This window comes from Hemitrygon akajei, chromosome 13, assembly GCF_048418815.1.
Source record: "Hemitrygon akajei chromosome 13, sHemAka1.3, whole genome shotgun sequence".
Taxonomy (NCBI): domain Eukaryota; kingdom Metazoa; phylum Chordata; class Chondrichthyes; order Myliobatiformes; family Dasyatidae; genus Hemitrygon; species Hemitrygon akajei.
The window spans coordinates 95,619,560-95,640,427 of NC_133136.1; the positions used below are offsets into that span (position 1 = coordinate 95,619,560).

At 40.6% G+C, this 20,868-nt stretch overlaps 1 protein-coding gene across 24 annotated transcripts in view; it reads left to right on the forward strand.

The window, feature by feature from the left end:
- ank2b (ankyrin 2b, neuronal) overlaps positions 1-20,868 on the forward strand; it is an 874,534-nt gene that overhangs the window by 606,984 nt on the left and 246,682 nt on the right. For all 24 annotated transcript variants that reach the window (XM_073065114.1, XM_073065112.1, XM_073065128.1 and 21 more), the window contains 2 exons: positions 4,628-4,825; positions 20,297-20,395. In XM_073065114.1, the coding sequence (XP_072921215.1) occupies positions 4,628-4,825; positions 20,297-20,395 (297 nt within the window). The remainder of the gene's footprint in view (positions 1-4,627; positions 4,826-20,296; positions 20,396-20,868) is intronic.

Here is a 20,868-nt window from a genome sequence, read left to right on the forward strand (position 1 = left end):
GATAGATAGATAGATAGATAGATAGATACTTTATTCATCCCCATGGGGAAATTCAACTTTTTTTCCAATGTCCCATACACTTGTTGTAGCAAAACTAATTACATACAATACTTAACTCAGTAAAAAAATATGATATGCATCTAAATCACTATCTCAAAAAGCATTAATAATAGCTTTTAAAAAGTTCTTAAGTCCTGGCGGTAGAATTGTAAAGCCTAATGGCATTGGGGAGTATTGACCTCTTCATCCTGTCTGAGGAGCATTGCATCGATAGTAACCTGTCGTTGAAACTGCTTCTCTGTCTCTGGATGGTGCTATGTAGAGGATGTTCAGAGTTATCCATAATTGACCGTAGCCTACTCAGCGCCCTTCGCTCTGCTACCGATGTTAAACTCTCCAGTACTTTGCCCACGACAGAGCCCGCCTTCCTTACCAGCTTATTAAGACGTGAGGCGTCCCTCTTCTTAATGCTTCCTCCCCAACACGCCACACCGCGAGACAATCAAGCCATCATAAATCATTCAAGCTTCAGGCTTCAGACGCGTCATCAGATCCATCAGGTAAAGAGTTAATAAAATGCACTGTTTCGGCTGGATCATCAAAAATATGAGCGCCAGACTTTTTGACAAAAAGCCTTAATTTAGCTGGGTACTGAAGCAGTGGAAAAAGCTTTTTTGATATGCTAATTTCATAACCGATGCGAATCCAGCACGCATCTTAACAATTTTGCATGGAAAATCTTCAAAAAATCAAATCTCTGAATCTTGATACTGAAATGGCCTTTTTTTTCTTGCAAGTTTAATAATATAATCTTTGTCTCTGAAACGGAGAAAATGCACAACAATGTGTCTGTTTTTACCTGGATCCAAGAATTTTAAACTGCTGATTCTCTGAGCCATTTCGATATCTGAAGGCTGTAAACAAACCTTCGGAAATAAAGACTGAAACATTTTTGCGAAATAATCCAGTACGTCGGCCGATTCTGATTTCTCTTTTAATCCAACAATTCAAATATTATTCTGACATGATTGAGCTTCGAGATCCATAATCCATTTTTGGGCTTTTTCCAAACGAGAAGAAAGGTCAGCAGCATTTCGACTAACTTCTTTAAGATTAAGGCTCAGAGAGTCAACTTTTCCTTCAAATTTCTCTCTTAATTGAGTTATTTCAATGCCGATACTGCTAATTTGAGACTCCAGTCTCTTCACCCGGGGGGGGGGGGGTTCCTCCGAGAATTCGTCAGCTTTTTTGGGCTTCCCATTGCCCGGGTCCAGATTTCTTCTGGTGCTTCTGAGAGTAGACATAATTATAACTGTTACTCTACAGATCCGACTGAGTAAAGTTGAAATTTCAAAGTTTAAGTTGGAAAAAGGGAGAGATTAAAGGCAGACATAAAGAGACTATGTCTTACATGTCTGTATGCGGAGGGTGGAGTCCAGTTCAACCCAGATAAGTGTGAGGTGGTTCATTTTGGTTGGTCAAATATGATGGCAGAATATAGTATTAATGGTAAGACTCTTGGCAAGTGGAGGATCAGAGAGATCTTAGGGTCTGAGTCCATAGGACACTCAAAGCTGCTGCGCAGATTGACTCTGTGGTAAAGAAGGCATACGGTGCATTGGCTTTCATCAATCATGGGATTGAGTTTAAGAGCCAAGAGGTAATATTGCAGCTATATAGGACCCTGGTCAGACCCCACTTGGTGTACTGTGCTCAGTTCTGGTCACCTCACTACAGGATGGATGTGGAAATTATAGTAAGGGTGCAGCGGGGAGCATGCCTTATGAGAATTGGTTGAGTGAACTCAACGTTTTCTCCTTGGAGTGACAGAGGATGAGAGATGACCTGATAGAGATATATAAGATGATGAGAGGTATTGATCATATGGATAGTCAGAGGCTTTTTCCCAGGGCTGAAATGGCTAGCACGAGAGAGCACATTTTTAAGGTGCTTGGAAGTACAGACGAGATGTCAGGGGTTAAGTTTTTTACACAGAGAGTGGTGAGTGCATAAAATGGGCATGTTTGGCACAGCTTTGTGGGCCGAAGGGCCTGTATTGTGCTGTAGATTTTCTATTTTTCTAACCATCAACGGGAAAATAAAAGTACATGCCTGTATAAATTTTCCATTGGAGGTTGGTGTATTATTGTTGTGTGTAGCAAGGTTCAATGGAAAAACTTTCCTTTGCATGCTATCATGCTGATCATTTGAAAACATACATACATTGAGGTACAAATGGAAAAGCAATAGTAGAATGTTCATTTGAGTATCTTTCATTATGGTTAATAAATTAGATTTTGAATAATACAGTTAAGTCACAATAAATGCAATATATATTGTGCACTGTTTTAGTTCATTTGAACATGAAGCGTTTGATTGACCAACCTTTTAAAAGGTGAGGTTGCTTCAATAATCTTCAGTTGTGGCCAGACACTTTAACCAGTGTGGCATTAAGTGAAGGAGAAAGAAAATCATTTGAAAGCTTTCTCTTCTGATATTGTTTTATGTATTGGTATTTTTTTAAAAACCATGTTGTAATGACACACACAAAATTCTGGAGGAACTGAGCAGGTCAGGCAGTACATACGGAAATGAATAATCAAATCAACCTTTTGGGTTGAGACCTTCATTAGGTCTGGAAAGGAAGAAAGAAAAATCCAGAATAAAGGTGGGAGAGGGGAAAGAGGGTATCTTTTATAAACCTACTGATTCCCACGCATGTCTTACCATGCTTCTTCCCACTCTCTCTCCTGTAATACTGCCATTCCCTTTGTCTCTACTGCATCTGTTCCCAGGGTGAGATGATCTTTCTAGGACCTCAGAGATGCCCTCCTTCTTCAAAGAATGGGGTTTCCTCCCTACTCCCATCATTGAAACTGCCCTCACTTGCATTTTGTCCATCTCCCCACCAACTTAACGGGGATAGACTTCCTCTTCTCCTCACCTAGCCTCGGCATCCAGCAAAACATGATTCTCTGCAAATTCCACCAACTCCAAAGGGATCTTACCACCAAACACATCTTTACCTCTCCCCCACCCACACTCTCTGTTTTCTGCAGGGATCGCTACTCTGTGACTCCCTTGCCCATTCATCCCTCCCCACTGTTCTCCTCCTGGAACCTAGCCCTGCAAGCAGAAGAAGTGCTACACCTAGCTATTCCCATCCACTTTCACTTCCATTCAGGGCCTCAACTAGTCCTTCCACTTCACCTGCAAATCTCATGGGGTAATCTACTGTATCTGGTGCTACTGATGGGACCTCCTCTGCATTGGTGTGATCTGACATAGATTGAGGGCCCACTTTGTTGAGCACCTCCACTCCATCTGCAAAAAGCAGGAAGTCCCAGAGGCTGTTTTAATTCCAATCCCAATTCCTATTCTGACATGTTGTGCAAGGCCTCTTCTACTGCCATGATGAGGCCACTCTCAGCTTGGAAGAGCAACACCTCATATTCTGCCTGGGTAGCCTCTAACCTGATGGCGTGAACATCGATCTCTCTGGTAATTTTTCACCTTTCTCTCTTCTTCCATTCCCTACTCTTACTTCACTCAACCTCTCCCACTTACTTGGCTTCACCCATCAATTGTCCTCCTTCTCTTCCCTCTGCCTTTTTTTCTGGCTTCTTCCTGCTTCCTTTCCAGTCCTGAAGCAGGGTCTCCGCCCAATATGTCCACTGTCTATTCATATCTGTAGATGCTGCCTGATCTGCTGAGTTCCTCCAACATTTCGTGTTTGTTGCTTTGGATGTACTGCATCTACAGTATCTCTTGTGTTTAGTAATGACAAATGTTTCCAAGTTTCATTGCAAACCATTGCTCTAATTTATTTGCAAGTCGATATGTTGAGTAGATGCTAATGCCAAAGTAAAAATCCAGATAGTACTATTTCAAGAGATATCAAAGTATGAAGTTGATTTATTTACTGAGTAACTGGACAAAGCATCCTTTGCTCTTTGAATAAAAATCCAGTTTCTTTATAAAGAGGGTAATTAGTCACATGTAACTTAAAATTACCTATATTTTGTGACTAAATTCAGAGTTCTGAGCAAAAGAGAGATTTTTGTCAATGCCAACAGTTTTCAGAAATCTATAATTCTCCGATTGTGGCTGTCCTGGCTCAGTAGGATGGTGGTCAGCTGTAAAAATATCTGTGCCCTGCTGGTGTTGCTCAGTAACTTCGAAGCAAGTGTGTTAAGAAAGGAAACTGAATTTGCAGTCCCCCATTTCTGTAAAATGATCTATCGAGAAAATGGCACAAATCTCAACACGTTAATATTCGAATGGTAATGATAACTGAAAGTCAGATTTTAAAGTTTTGTTGCCTGCACAAGGCAAATAGACAACAGTCAGGCTCAAGACTTCCCCACAGATATTGTAATGTACTTTCACTGTCAGGAATATTAATTAAATATTCTGCTTTTCTGATCTGAATAAAATAAATAACTTGGTATACAAATTTTGACTTGAGATTCAACCACTTGAAGCATGAATAGTTACTGTCTATTTGTAAACTGTCATTTTAAATGTATCTATTTCACATTTTAAATTCTGATTTTCTGTTTGCTTAAACCTGTACACAAAGCTGTAATGAATAAAAACCATTTTATGTTTATACTGTTTAATCTAGGAGGATCAAACTCCTTTACACATTGCCTCCAGGCTGGGTAAAACTGAGATTGTGCAGCTGCTGCTACAACACATGGCCTTTCCAGATGCGTGCACCACTAATGGCTACACCCCACTGCACATTTCTGCCAGGGAGGGCCAGGAAGATGTGGCTTCCATTTTGCTTGAGGCAGGTGCTTCACACTCATTGGCCACAAAGGTAAATTGTCATTTGTTGGATTGAGAGAGAGAAATGATGACCTAATAATGAACTGCAACACAATAAAATGACCACAGTGATTACTGACTCGCTTTGTGATAACAGACTCAAACACTGATATGTTTATCAGCTTTTAGCATCTAAAAATTGTGTGGACTGAATATCCAAGCATGGCAGATAAAAATAATTAATGGTCTTTTCATAGGCAATTTTTGGATTTTGGAATTTAGCATGATTCATCAAACAATGAAGCAGTTCTTTTGTCACTTTGGTTATCTCACTTTCTCTTTCATTTGCCCATAAAATAAGTTCCTTCCATATATGAGCTTGGAAAATTCTCCATGCCAGCTTGACAATTACTAGTTGTAAAACAAAGCAACTTGTCAGATTGTAAATGAGAGTAATCCAGTTACCTCTCCATCCCTGATGCTTTAGATAGATAGATAGATAGATAGATAGAATTAGGCTATTCAGTCCATTGAGTCTACTCTACCATTCCATCATGGCTGATCCCGGATCCCACTCAACCCCATACACCTGCCTTCCCACCATATCATTTGATGCCCTGACTGATCAGGAAATTATCAACTTCTGCCTTAAATATACCCACAAACTTAACCTCCACCACAGTCTGTGGCAGAGCATTCCACAGAACCATTACTGCTTCAAAGAACATTGAACATAGAACATAGAAATCTACAGCACATTACAGGCCCTTTGACTCACAAGGTTGTACCTACTCTAGAAACTGCCTAGAATTACCCCAGCTCATAGCCTTCTATTTTTCTAAGCTCCATGTAACTATCTAAGAAGCTCCTAAAAGACCCTATTGTATCCACTTCCACCACCGTTGCCGGCAGTGCATTCCACATACCCACTGGTCTGCATTCTGCTTCCTTTACTGCTCCCTGAATTGGTGAATACCTGTGCACCTATCTTCCTACTTACAATTTAAGAATGTATTTTCTTTCATTAATTTTAGGCATAATGTCTCCAATTTAGTCATGTAATTCATTGGCAGTTGAGATTTACAAGGATGTTGCCTGGATTGGGGAGCATGCCTTATGAGAATAGGTTGAGTGAACTGGACTTTTTCTCCTTGGAGCGACGGAGGATGAGAGGTGAACTGTGTTACGAACCCTGTAACTGGGTCACTTACCAGCAAAGATAGAGAGGTCCACTGAAATCTGATGGTACTATTTTTAAACGTTTTTATTTATAAAGGGGCACAAAAGTAAGGTTAATACAAACATTCAGATAACATACGTCGTCAATAATCTAAAGCGCGGGTATAGTAATAATCAACAATAAGAAGTAGCTCTATCATTTGTCTAGGGGTAAAACTATTGTCCGATGGAAATATCAAAGTCTCTGAAGTTCATGCAGGCTTTTAGCCTTTCGGGGACCGCTGGGTGTCACGTGTTGGAGAGGGAAAATAAACTTGCCAGCCTTTTGGACTCAAATCGTTGAATCGGGAACGTGGGTTCCCCGTTGTCAGTTCGAAGTCCTTTTCGGGGTTATCAGCCACTCGTTCCCCAGGCTAGGGGAACCGAACCACACGTGGCTCCCGAATAGCTTCCCGTCATCACGGGAGCCATGAGCGATGGTGTCTCCTTCTGGTGCGTCGCTGGGGTACTGCCTCCTGCAGTCCCCTTTTTATCTTGACTTGCAGAGTTGTAGATGTCAATCCCCACCCCACATTGCCCGAGGGTGTCCATGTCCCTGATAGCTGGCACGTAGTATAGAGTCGCAATTCACACAGGTGTCTCAAAGAACAATGGTCAAATCCGTTGCAATTGTCTCTCATTTCCTGCGTCCAAGACCCGAATTAATAGCAATCTTGCAATTCTCAGGAAGGAGGGGGCTGGTATCATAACACCTGATAGAGGAGTATGAGATGATGAGAGGCATTGATCATGTGGATAGTCAGAGGCTTTTTCCCAGGACTGAAATGGTTGCCACAGGAGGACACAGGTTTAAGGTGCTGGGGAGTAGGTACAGAGGAGATGTCAAGGGTAAGTTTTTTACTCTGAGAGTGGTGAGTGCGTGGAATGGGCTGCCGGCAACAATAGTGGAGGCGTGTTGGGGAGGCAGCATTAAGAAGAGGGACGCCTCACGTCTTAATAAGCTGGTAAGGAAGGCGGGCTCTGTCGTGGGCAAAGTACTGGAGAGTATAACATCGGTAGCAGAGCGAAGGGCGCTGAGTAGGCTACGGTCAATTATGGAAAACCCTGAACATCCTCTACATAGCACCATCCAGAGACAGAGAAGCAGTTTCAGCAACAGGTTGCTATCGATGCAATGCTCCTCAGACAGGATGAAGAGATCAATACTCCCCAATGCCATTCGGCTTTACAATTCAACCGCCAGGAGTAAGATATGTTAAGTGCCGGGGTTAGGACTCAATGTATTTAAGTAAACTACTTAAGAACTTTTTAAAAGCTATTATTAATGCTTTTTGAGAGGGTGATTTTAGATGCATATCATATTTTTACTGAGTTAAGTATTGTATGTAATTAGTTTTGCTACAATAAGTGTATGGGACATTGGAAAAAAATGTTGAATTTCCCCATGGGGATGAATAAAGTATCTATCTATCTATCTATCTATCTTTTAAGTGACTTTTGGATAGGTACATGAAGCTTAGAAAAATAGAGGGCTATGGGTAAGCCTAGTATTTTCTAAGGTAGGGACATGTTCGGCACAACATCTTTGTCCAAAGGGCCTGTATTGTGCTGTAGGTTTTCTATGTTTCTATATTTCTAATGTAATTTTTATTTCCTTTGAGCCAAATATGCATGCACTACCACCAATTTGATAATAACTTTAGAATGCAAAGGTAAGTCTTTGTGTATGTTTTCTACACTGTAGGAAAGATTAGGATTTTCATCATTCATTCTGATTCAGTCAGTCTGGAATTTCCAGAGATAAAACATAAAACTGGAATGATTTGGATGATAATGTGTTAACTGGATAAGAAAATTTGTGGATGAAACCAAGATTGGAGGTGTAGTAGACAGTGAGAAAGGCTGTTTTGGATTGCAGAGAGATGTGCATCAGCTGAAAAATAGCAGATGGAATTTAATGTAGACAAGTGTGAGGTGTTACACTTTGGTAGGACCAACCAGGAGAGGTCTTACACAGTGAACGGTAGGGCACTCAGGAGTGCGGTAGAACAAACAGATCTGGGAATACAGGTCTATAATTTGTTGAAAGTAGCATCACAGTTAGGTAGGGTTGTAAAGACAGGTTTTGGCATGTTGGCCTTCATAAATCAATGTATTGAGTACAGAAGATGGGATGTTATGTTGAAGTTGTATAAGACGTTGGTAAAACCTATTTTGAGGTATTGTGTGCGGTTTTGGTCACCTACCTTCAGGAAAGATGTAAACAAGGTTGAAAGAGTACAGAGAAAATTTACAAGGATGTTGCCGGGTCTGGAGGAACTGAGTTGTAAGAATTATGTTAGGACTGTATTCTTTAGAATGTGGAAAATTGAGAGATTTGATAGGTGTGTAGAAAATTACGACAGTTATAGATAGGGTAAATGTATACAGGCTATTTCCACTGAGGTTGGGTAGGGCTACAACCAGAGCTCATAGGTTAAGGGTGAAAGGACAGAAGTTTAAGGGGAACATGAGGGGAAACTCCTTCATTCAGAAGGCCAAGAGAGTGTGAAATGAGCTTCCAGCACAAATGGTGAATGTGAGCTTGATTTCAATGTTTAAGAGAAGTTTGGATAAGTACATGGATAATAGAGATATGGAGGGCTAAAGTCCTGGCACAGATCGATGGGAGTCAGCAGTTTAAATGGTCTCTGCTTGGACTAAATGGGCTGAAGGCCCTGTTTCTGTGCTGTTCTTCTCTATAACTCTGTATTGGTAGGGTAGGCATTAATAAATGGGAGATAACTCTACACATTTTCTCTGGACTAAAGCTGAGAGGAAGCATTGAGCTAGGAAATTACTCATCAAACAGACTGTAATTAAGGCATCAGTAGAAGGAAGTTGGCCTATAGGAGCATACTTCTATTTGTTATCAGCTTGTCTGGATTTGGATGATTTTGTGGAGATATTCCTTTTAGGTCCTAATTTTGTATAGTCCATATCTCAGAAGTGTACAAGAAAGCTGTCCAGTAGATGTAGAGCTTTGTGCCAGATTCAGGCCCTGATATTTAAATACACTTTTCCACAACAGGCAGGTGCTATGCTTCTACACAAGAAGTGATAGTGAATTTCATCATCAATGCCTGCCATCATTCAGGGGTAAATCCTGAGATTAAGTGTGAGATTATCCACTTTGGGAGTAAGAACAGGAAGGCAGATTATTATCTGAACGGTATAGTGTTGGGTAAGTGAGAAATACAAAGAGATCTCGGAGTCCTTGTTCATCAGTCACTGAAGGTGAATGAGTAAGTGCAGCAGGCAGTGAAGAAGGCTAATGGAATGTTGGCCTTTATTACAAAGGGAATTGAGTACAAGAGCAAGGAAATCCTCTTGCACTTGTACAGAGCCCTGGTGAGACCACACCTGGAGTATTGTGTACAGTTTTGGTCTCCAGGGTTAAGGAAGGACATCCTGGCTGTAGAGGAAGTGCAGCGTAGATTCACGAGGTTAATTCCTGGGATGTCTGGACTGTCTTACGCAGAGAGGTTAGAAAGACTGGGCTTGTACATGCTGGAATTAAGGAGATTGAGAGGGGATCTGATTGCAACATATAAGATTATTAAGGGATTGGACAAGATAGAGGCAGGAAATATGTACCAGATGCTGGGAGAGTCCAGTACCAGAGGGCATGGATTGAGAATAAGGGGTAGGTCATTTAGGACAGAGTTAAGGAAAAACTTCTTCTCCCAGAGAGTTGTGGGGGTCTGGAATGCACTGCCTCGGAAGGCAGTGGAGGCCAATTCTCTGGATGCTTTCAAGAAGGAGCTAGATAGGTATGTTATGGATAGGGGAATCAAGGGATATGGGGACAAGGCAGGAACCAGTTATTGATAGTAGATGATCAGCCATGATCTCAGAATGGCGGTGCAGGCTCGAAGGGCCAAATGGTCTACTTCTGCACCTATTGTCTATTGTCTATTTTCCAGTGACCTTTTATTGCTTACAGTAGCTTGGTACTTGGACTCCAACCATGTGCAATTAAATATTATTTGAAGACTAAATCTCAATAATTGAGATTGAATTGTCCTTGATTCTGAAGTGGAAATTCTTTTAGAAAATGAAACATGGAACATAATTTTGATTGAATTCCTGGCCATTCATCCTGTAGATTTGTTCAACTGCAACAGGAATTGTGGTTCAGCATTGAACATAAGAACAAGAGAAATAGGAGCAGGAGTAGGCCATCTGGCCCATTGAGCCTTCTCTGCCATTTAATAAGATCATGGCTGATCTGGCCATGGACTCATTTCCACCTACCTGCCTTTTCCCTCTAACCCTTATTTCCCCTACTATACAAAAATCTGTCCAACCTTGTCTTAAATATATTTACTGAGGTAGCCTTCACTGCTTCATTGGGTAGAGAATTCCACAGATTCACCACTGTCTGGTAAAAGCAGTTCCTCCTCATTTCCGTCCTAAACCTACTCCCCCGAATCTTGAAGCTATGTTCCCTAGTTCTAGTCTCACCTACCAATGGAAACAATTTTCCTCTCTCTGTCTCTATCCCATTCATAATTTTATATATTTCTGTAAGATCTCCTCTCATTCTTATGAATTCCAGTAAGTACAGTTCCAGGCGACTCGATCTCTCCTCATTGTCTAACCCCCTCATCTCTGGAATCAACCTGGTGAACCTCCTCTGCACTGCCTCCAAAGCCAATATATCCTTTTTCAAGTAAGGAGACCAGAACTGCACACTGTACTCCAGGTGCGGCCTCACCAGTTCCCTGTACAGTTGCAGCATAACCTCTCTGCTCTTAAATTCAATCCCTCTAGCAATGAAGGCCACCATTCCATTTGCCTCTTCGATAGCCCATTGCACCTGCAAACCAATATTTTGTGAGCACTTCCAAGTGGCATGCTGCAATTTTTTACCATTTAAATTATAATCTGTTCTTTCACTTTTCCTTCCGAAGTAGATGACCTTGCATTTGCCAACATTGTACTCCATCTGCTAGACTTTTGTCCACTCACTTAACCTATCTATATCTCTCTGCAGACTCTTCGTATCTTCTGCACAATTTGCTTTTCCACTCAATTAGTTTCTTCAGCAAACTTAGATACATTATACTCAGACCCCTCTTCCAGATCGTTAGTGTATATCGTGAACAGTTGTGGGCCCAGCACCGCTCACCACTGATTGCCAACCAGAGTAACACCCATGTATCCCAACTCCCTGCTCTCTATTCGTTAACCAATCTTCTATCCATGCTAATACACCACCCTCAACTCTATGCATCCTAATCTTATAGGTAAGTCTTTTATGTGGCACCTTATCGAACGCCTTCTAGAAATCCAAGTAAATAACATCCATCTGTTCCCCTCTATCCACTGACTCATTATATCCTCAAAGAATCCCAGTAAGTTTGTCAAACAGGACCTGCCTTTGCTGAATCCATGCTGTGTCTGCCTGATGGATCCATTTCTTTCCAGGTGTCTTCTTTAATGATAGCTTCAAGTATTTTCCCAACTACAGATGTTAAACTAACTGGGCTATAGTTAGCTGCCTTTTGCCCACGTCCTTCTTTAAACAGTGACATGACATTCACTATCTTCCAATCTGATGGGACCTTCCCAGAGTCCAAAGAATTCTGATGAATCCATCACTGAACTTACCTCTACTTGAACTTCTGCCATGTCTTTCAGTACCCTGGGATGCACTTTAGCCACCCTTTTCCGTCTTATATAATTATAAAAATTTTTACTATCCATTTTTATACTTTGTGCTAGTTTATTTTCATAATCTAGCTTCCCTTTCTTTATTGCTCGCTTAGTGGTACTTTGTTGCTTTTTAAAGTTTTCCCAATCATCCAGTTTCCTATTACTTTTGGCAACATTGTATGCACGAGCTTTTAGTTTAGTGCCTTCTTGCACTTCCTTAGTTAACCAAGGCTTGCTCTTCCCACCCTTACTGTCCTTGCTTTTAACAGGAATATACTTCTGTTGAGCACTGTGAAAACTCTCTTTGAAAATCTTCCTCTGTTCTTCAACTATCCACCATATAGTCTGTGTCTACACTAGCCAAATCCTCCCTCAACCCATTGTAGTCTCCATTGTTTAGGCATAATACAGTGGTTTTTGATTGCACTATTGCACCCTCTGTTTGTATGAGAAATACAATCATACTGTGTGTTCTTTCCAAGAGGATCCCTAACAACAAGATCACTAATTTTACCTGTCTCATTGTACAGGATCAGATCTAAGATAGCACTTTCCCTTGTAGGTTCAGTAACATGCTGTACAAGAAATCCATCATGGATGCATTCTATGAAGTCCTCCTCAAGACTGCCTTGATTAGATTAGATTAGATTAGATTCAACTTTATTGTCATTGTACCGAGTACAGACACAAAGCCAAAAGAAATGCAGTTATCATCTAACCAGAAATGCAAAGAATAGTGTTATTTACAAAATAACTGCGAATAAAAAGTAAGTGCTACAGCACACAAATATAAAAGTACTGAGACAGTACAGTGTGGGTGCAATACTGCTTAGCACTGTGATGTGAGGTTCAGCAGGGTCATAGCCTCAGGGAAGAAGCTCTTCCTGTACCTGCTGGTGCAGGAGCGGAGGCTCCTGTAGCACCTACCGAATTGGAGGAGAGTAAAAAGTCCATAGTTAGGGTGAGATGCATCCTTGATAATGCTTTTCACCCTGCCCAGGCAGTGTTTATGGTAGATGTTCTCAATGGTGGGCAATTGGGTGCTGATAATCCACTGGGCAGTTTTCACCACACACTGGAGTGCTTTGTGGTCTAATACAGGACAATTGCCATACCACACTGAGATGCAGTTGGTGAGTATGCTCTCAATGGTACAGCGGTAAAAGTCCGTCAGTATCCTGGGACAGAGGTGAGCTTTCTTGATGCTCCACAGGAAATAAAGGCGCATCGACCAACTTGATTCACCCAATCTATGTGCAAGTTAAAGTCCCCCATGATAACTGCTGCTCCATTCTTACATACTTCAGATATTTCTCTGTTTATTGCCTGTACCACTTTGATGTTATTATTCGGTGGTTGATAGACAACTCCTACCGGTGATTTTTTCCCTTTACTATTCTTAATCTCTACCAAGATGGATTCAACATTCTGCTCCTTAGATCTTATATCATCTCTCAGTAATGCCCTGACCTCATCTTTAATTAAGAGCACAACCCCACCTCCCTTATCTTCCTGCCTATCCTTCTATATTACCTGATATCCTTGGATATTTAACTCCCAATCCTCTCCACCCTGCAACCACATTTCTGTAATGGCCTCTAAATTATACTTCATTGTACTGACAAGTCCCATAGATTCACTGACCTTGTTTTGAATCCTACAGGCATTCAAATAAAATGCCCTTACACTCATTGTGCTCTTAAAATCTTGTATTCTTTTACTCTTTTGCACTTGACTTTTCTTCACACCACCCTTACTTTTCTCTTCTTATCTTTTGTGTTTTCTTTATCTTTATCCACACTTTTCTTTTTCACTTTATCCATACTTCTCCAATCTGTTAAACCCACCCCCTACATTTAGTTTAAAGCCCTATCCACAGCCCTAATTATGTGATTCGCTAGGATCCAGGTCCCATTATAGTTCAGTAGGAGCTCGTCCCAATGTGACAGCTCCCTCCTTCCCCAATACTGTTGCTAATTTCCCATGAATTCAAACCCACTTCTCCCACACCTATCCCTGAGCTACATATTTAATTCTCTAATCTTCTTCACCCTGTGTCAATTTGCACGTGGCTCAGGTAGTAATCCAGAGGTTACTACCTCACCTTATTGGTTCTGCTCTTTAATTTTGTCCTTGGCTGCTCAAATTCCCTCAGCCGAACCTCTTTCCTTGTTCTACTTATGTCGTTGGTACCCACATGGACCACGACAATTAGATCTTTCTCCTCCCACTGCAAATTCCTCTGCAGGTCAGATAAACCCAGGCACCAGACATGCAACACAGCTTTTGGGATGCTCTATATTCATGACAGCTATACTACCCCAATCAGTACTACTTTTCTCCTCTTCCCCCCCCCTCCCCCGAATGGCTCCCTGAACTACAGTGCCACAGTTAGGTTGCTCATCCTTTCTACAGCCCCCACTGTCATCCACAGAGGGAGCAAGAATCTCAGATCTATTGGACAAGCTCCCTCTACCCACCTCACTCACAGTCACACCTTCTTGAACCTGACCACAGACCAAATTTGAGGCAGCTAATCTAATGGGTGAGACTACCTCCTGAAACAGAGAATCCAGGTAAACAGTGTTTGAAGCTCAGATTCCAGGTCATCAACTTTGAGCCTGAATTCCTTGAGCAGCCAACACTTGCTGCAGATGTGGTCACCAGGAACCACAATGGGGTCCACCAGCTCCCACATCATGCAACTACAGCACGTCACCTGATCCAGCTTTATCCCTTTATTTAATTAGCTGTAGTTAGTGACATTTTATTCAACCACTACCAAAGCCTTACTTGCTACGTACCTGTGCCTCCTCACCAAATCCTCAAGTTCCCACTCCTACACTGGTCCCCTCACACAATGGCCCCCTCTGTTTTGCTTTACTTTTATTTGCTCCTGCTAATGAATTGCGAACTACCAGTAATATTGTAGAGAGAAAGGTTGAGGGAAGTATCGACGTTGAGGTTGGATCTGCTGTTGACCTGTTGGTTAAGAACACGGCTTATAACACATCATGTAGCAGACACTTTTCTGTGGCGGCCAATTTTAATCATCTTTAAATCACATTGTTAAAAGATTTGATGAAGTCAGAGCTGGTTGCTTGAAATAGGGATGCAGCTGAGCAAATTTCTCTTGGGGTTGTACCAGGGTGAAGAAAATCTACTGCAACTCTAGAGAAATGGAGTCTACACCAAGATTCATAGCATCTTGTTCAAGCATGATAAAGCTTCTCCAGTGGCAGAAAGGCTTCTTCATGCTCTCTGCAGTCGGGTTTATCGTTCCTGAACACAGGGCTGGACTGTATTGGAAGAGGCTCTTTGGCCCACAGTGCTTCTGTTGACCATGATGTCTAATTAAACTAATTCCACCTGCCTACATATGATCTATATCCTTCTATTCCAGGGTTCCCAAACTTTAATGACAATGGCCAATACCATTATGCAAGGGACTCCAGGTCAGGAACCCCTGGTCTATTCGCTGTCTGTTTATGTGCCTCTTACAAATCACTGTCCTATTTGCTTTTACCACACCCCTGTCAGCACATTCTAGCCATTCACCACACTCAGTAAAAAAACTCTTTTGCAAATTTCCTTTAAGCTTCCCTCTTACCTTAGTGATACTCCCTCTCGTATGTGTCATTTCCACCCTGGGCAAAATACTCTGATTATCTACCATTCTATGCCTCTCATACTTCTAACAAACTTCCACCAGTCTTTCATGCTGTATGGAAAACAATTCAATCTCTGTATTTTGCTACTAGTCTGTAATCCAGGTGACATCTTTGCAAACTTCTGCATCCTCTTCAAAAACTTCACACCTTTCCTGTAATACAATGACAAGAACTGCACTTAGTACTGCAAATCAGGCTAACCAAAGTTTTATACAGCTTCAATGTGACTTCCTGCCTTTCAATAATCATAATAACTTATTTATAGAGCACTATTTATACAAATGATGTCATTCAAAGTTTTTGGCACTGGGATAAAAGCAAACATGAAAATAAAGACAAAAAGGTGTTACTTAAAGCAAGGTTAAATAAATAGGTTTTTGAGCTGGCGTTTATTAGTGTCAATGAAATCTACATCCCTTATCCTTTTAGGTATTGAGTTGTACAGTTTAGGAGCGTAGTTCAAAAAATCAGACATACCAATTATCTTTTCAGATTGTCTAAGAGACTGTTGGAAGATGACTTGAGACCTCGAGCAGGATTATAAAACAAAAGTGATTCTGTGGTGTGCTCTGGTCCCAGGCCATTGAGAGCTTTAAGAATATATATGAGAACTTTAAAATCAATTCTAAAAGCTTCAGGAAGCCAATACAGAGTAGTTAAAATGGGAGTAATATGTTCTTTCATCCTGGTTTAGGTAAAAAGTATAGCAGCGATGTTCTGAATGAATTGAGGTTACTGGAAGGATGTTTTCTTTCTTCTCTTCTAATTTTACCCTCAAATGCTCTGCCCAATCTTTCTTTTTTTTTTGTTTTAGGTTAGTTTAGCATTTTTTTTTCTTATACAATAAAATTTCCAATCTTTTTTTATGATTTGTCAAGAGAAGTTGTGCTTTCTTGTTTATATTATATATACAACAGCGTAATGCTATACCTAATTGACTTTGACAATATATACTTTTTTTTGCTGTTTATACGTCTTCTGTTTTATGTGTTTGTTAAAACGTCTCCTCTGATTTGTAATTTTTTCTTTACTGGAAAATCAAAAATCAAAACTGGAAAATTCAATTAAAAAAATTGAAAATGAAAGAATGATATTTGTCAAAAGATTGCTTTGGAAGGCCAGTAAAAAGTGCATTGCAGTAATCTAATCAATATAAGGGCATGAATTAGTTTTTCAAGATAATTACGTGATTATAATGGAAGTCCCTTTGCAATATTTCTTAAGTGTAGAAATGCTGCTCTTTATGTGAGAATTAAAATTCAAACCTTAATCAAGGATAACACCCAGGCTTGTTATTTCTGATTTTACAAGGGGAGTCAGGTTCCCAAGTTTATCAAGAAATTTATCTCTTTTAGCTTTGAGGCCTCCTAAAAGTATTTCAGTTTTATCTTCATTTAGTTTTTAGGAAATTATTACTCATTGCTGTTCATTGAAGCCAAAATAGAAGTGAGGGGATAGGGTGTTATCATCAGAGGAGAACAATTGTGTGTCATCTGTATAACTGTGGAAATCAAGTTTATGATCTTGAATTATACAGTATCTCCTAAAGAGAGCATGTATAAGGAGAAGAGTAGTTCTCAATTCCCTGAACATTGAAGGCAGGCAACTGATGGCTTCTTTGCTATTCTATCTAGTTGTTCTGCCACTCTCAGGGACCTTTGGACTTGCATCCCAAGATTCTTTGGTACATCAGTGCTCCGAAGGGTCCTGTTATTTACTGCATTCTTTCCTCTTATGATTGATCTCCCTCAATGCAACACTTTAGGTTTTTCCAGATTAAACATCATCTTCCATTTTTTTGGCAATACAAACAAAATGCTGGAGGAACTCAGCAGGCCAGAAGCATCTATGGAAAAGAATAAACTGTTGAAGTTTCAGGCTGAGACCTTTCTTCAAGACTGGAAAGGGAGAAGTCAAAGTAAGAAGGGAGGAAGAATTACAAGGTGGCAGGTGATAAATGAAACTGGAGAGAAGGAGGAGGGGGTGAAGTAAAGGGCTGGGAAGTTGTTTCATGAAAGAGATAAAGGGCTGGAGAAGGGTGAATCTGATAGGAAAGTTAGAAGACCATGAAAGAAAGGGAAAGGAGAGGAGCACCAGAGGGAGGTGATGGGCAAGTAAGGAGATAAGGAGAGAGGGGGAAACAGGAATGGAGAATGACAAAGGAGAGGAGGGAATGGGGTTACCAGAAGTTTGACAAATCTATGTTCATGCCATCAGGTTGGAGGCTACCCAGACAGAATATAAGGTGTTGCTCCTCCAACCTGAGCGTGGCCTCATCCTGGCAGTAGAGAAGGCCATCGATTACATGTCAGAATGGGAATGGGTAGTAGAATTGAAATGACTGGTTACTGAGAGATCCCGCTTCTTCTGGCGCTTTTCCTGCTCGGCGGTGGTATTACAATCCATGTCGGGTCCCACCGATGTACAGGAGGCCATACCGGGAGCACCAGACACAGCAAATCACCCCAACACACTCACCTCACCTGGAAAGACTGTTTGGGGCCTTGAATAGTAGTGAGAGAGGAGGTGTAGGGGCAGGTGTGGCACTTGTTCCGCTTGCAAGGATAAGTACCTGGAGGGATATCAATGGGGAGGGACAAATGGACAAGGGGATCCAGTGCGATCCCTAAGGAAAGCAGAAAGTGGGCAGAGGGAAAGATGTGTTTGGTGGTGGGATTCCATTTGAGATGGCGGAAGTTGTGGAGCCAAGTACATCTTTACTTCTCCTGAGAGAGGACGTAATCCAACTGGTGCTAATGCCTGGTTCGCAGGTACTTCATTATCTGGCAAAACAATATGGCAGGGGGATGAGAACCAGTATGATAGAGCTGAGGATGAGCCAGCAGATTTACAAGTAGATGATGTGTGTAATATGAATGTAAGTAAGAACGAGCTAATGATTGGGTACAACTGCAGACAGGCCAAAGAGTTAAATTGTACCACAGAGGCAAAATTCAAAAGAGTGAAGAATGCAGGACTGAAGGAGCATTTAAGTGCATGTAATATTTGGAAGTAACAATCAGGGTGGCCAAAGGAAAGGCAGTAGATGTCATTTACTTGGATTTTCAGAAGGTATTTGATAAAGAACCACAGATGAGGCTGCTTAACAAGATATATCCTATGGCGTTACAGGAAAGACACTAGCATGAATGGAGGAATGACTGTTAGGCAGGAGGCAATGAGTGGGAATAAAAGGGAGTCTTTTTTGGTTAGCTGCCAGTGACTAGTGGTGTGCCTCAGGAGTCAGTATTGGGACTACTATTTTCATATTGTTTGTCAGTGATTTAAATAATGGAATTGATAGATTTGTGGCAAAGTTTGCAGATTATATGATGGGTGGAGGGGTAGGTTGTGCTGAGGAAGCAATGTGATTGCAGGGGAACTTAGACAAATTGGAAGAATGGGCAAAAAAGTGGCAGATGGAATGCAATGTTGAGAAATTTATGATAATACATTTACTATCCTTGGTGGGAAGAAATTTCTATGCACCTCAGATTTTAATGACCAACTCCTTATCTTGAAACTAAGTTTCATCATTTTAGACCTTCCCACCAGTGAATGTATCTCAACATTCACTTGCCATTCCCCTTAGGGTCTTAAATGATTTGATAAGATTAACCCTCATTCTTCTAAACCCCAGAAAATATAAATCCAATCCATTTAGCTTGTTTTGATAGAACAAGCTTGACAGAGCAAGATCTTTACAAGGGGTTGCTGTTTGCTCATAGGTCTTTGCACTCACAAATGAGTTGGTTCAGCCCTAGATACCTTTGCAAACTGCAAGAGGATTTCTTCATGTAGCCATGTGTTTAGTGCAAAGTGAAAAAGAGAAAGGCAAACAAGTTCAGGATCCCAGACTTGCTAATACTTATGCAGACAGTTGCCCACAGCTCAGACCACAAACTGAGGCACTTCCTAATGAAGTTCAGTCCTTGTCTTTTGCTGGGACATTTAGTGGGCAATTAATGTGTGAATAAAAAAAAAGGTAAGAATGAGAGGCCATTTGAACAGTTCTAATAGCAGAGCAGTGCAACTTGGTCAAAAACTTTTAAGTGTTTATTACTGTCATTTGGTTACCCACAGTTAGCATGAGTACTTTTAGTTTTGTTGTTATTTTGGCACAAAATTCTGGTCTCATAATTTAACTGTTAACTAGCATCAGAATCATAATCAGTTTTTGTACCAAAACCGCTCAGAGACTAAGCACAGGGATTAACACTGTATGACACTATCCAAAATAAAGTTCCAAAGTTCAAAAGAGTACACTCGATCCTTTAAGAAACCAACAAAGACTAGCAATTTTGTCGCAAAAAAGAACTAATGCAACCGAAACTAATGATATGACAAAATAATGAAGTTTGTGGTACTAAGCAGTAGCAGTTGAGAGATTAACGATCTTAGCATACTTAAGTGTTCCAATTAGTGATCTAGAGAAATTAACAATCAACAAAAAAATAATTCCCTGGTTTCCTAAAACTAACGAGACCAAACTGAACTTAAGGCCAAACCTAAATACTTAACTATACACTTCACTTCTGTTACCCCAACCCAAGTGACAAATTAGCCATTATTAACGCACAATATAAAATACAGTGCAGACAACCAGAAAGCAGCTTCTTTAATGTTCTTGGCCACATCATCAAGAAATTCAATCAGCTTCATAAGACATGATCTCCCATGAGAAAGGCATGTTGACTATCCATAATTAAACCCTGTCCCTCTAGATGTACTTAACACTCAGAAAAAGTAGTGAGGTAGTGTTCATGGGTTCAATGTCCATTTAGAAATTGGATGGCAGTTCAGCACCTTTTCTGTTTCAGATAATTGATGTTGCAAATTATTCAAGGAATTATATTACAATTTTCCTCATTACATATTATCCTGAAATATTGCTGCCAAATGTCTCATTTATGGATAATCTACCAGTATTATATCATTGTTTAACCTCACCTTTTTCCTTTGTCCTAATACAGAAGGGATTTACCCCACTACATGTAGCTGCTAAGTACGGGAGCCTAGATGTGGCAAAACTCCTTCTGCAGCGCTCAGCTTCTCCAGACTCTGCAGGCAAGGCAAGTTAAGAGAGGAATTTAAAAGTTCAGCTTGGAATTTGCATGTGGGTTTGTTTTATCATAATGAGAAGATGAAACTTGCACAATTCTGACCTGCAACATTTTGGATCATGAAAATAATCTGCATTGATGTTTGAAAGATTTAGAATCTTATTGGCTTATGCATAAAACATTACAAAATCCATTATCTTTAAGGCCACTAAAAACTTTAATGCCAACATGCTTGTATATATGAAGTATTTAATGTCTTTAAAATTGGGTCTAATTTTCCTGAGGCTCGTCCATCTCATCTGTTTTTGCATGTTAAAATATTACCTGCATGGTCATTTCTCCCTCCTCCTCTCAACTCACTTTTAGGATGTAGTTTTCCAAACTTAAAATAATGCTCTCTTCTTAGCACCTTTCTGTATTTGTGCATGAATCACAAGGACCTGTTCTATAGCCCTTTCTTGGTAATCCACTCTTAAAATTTT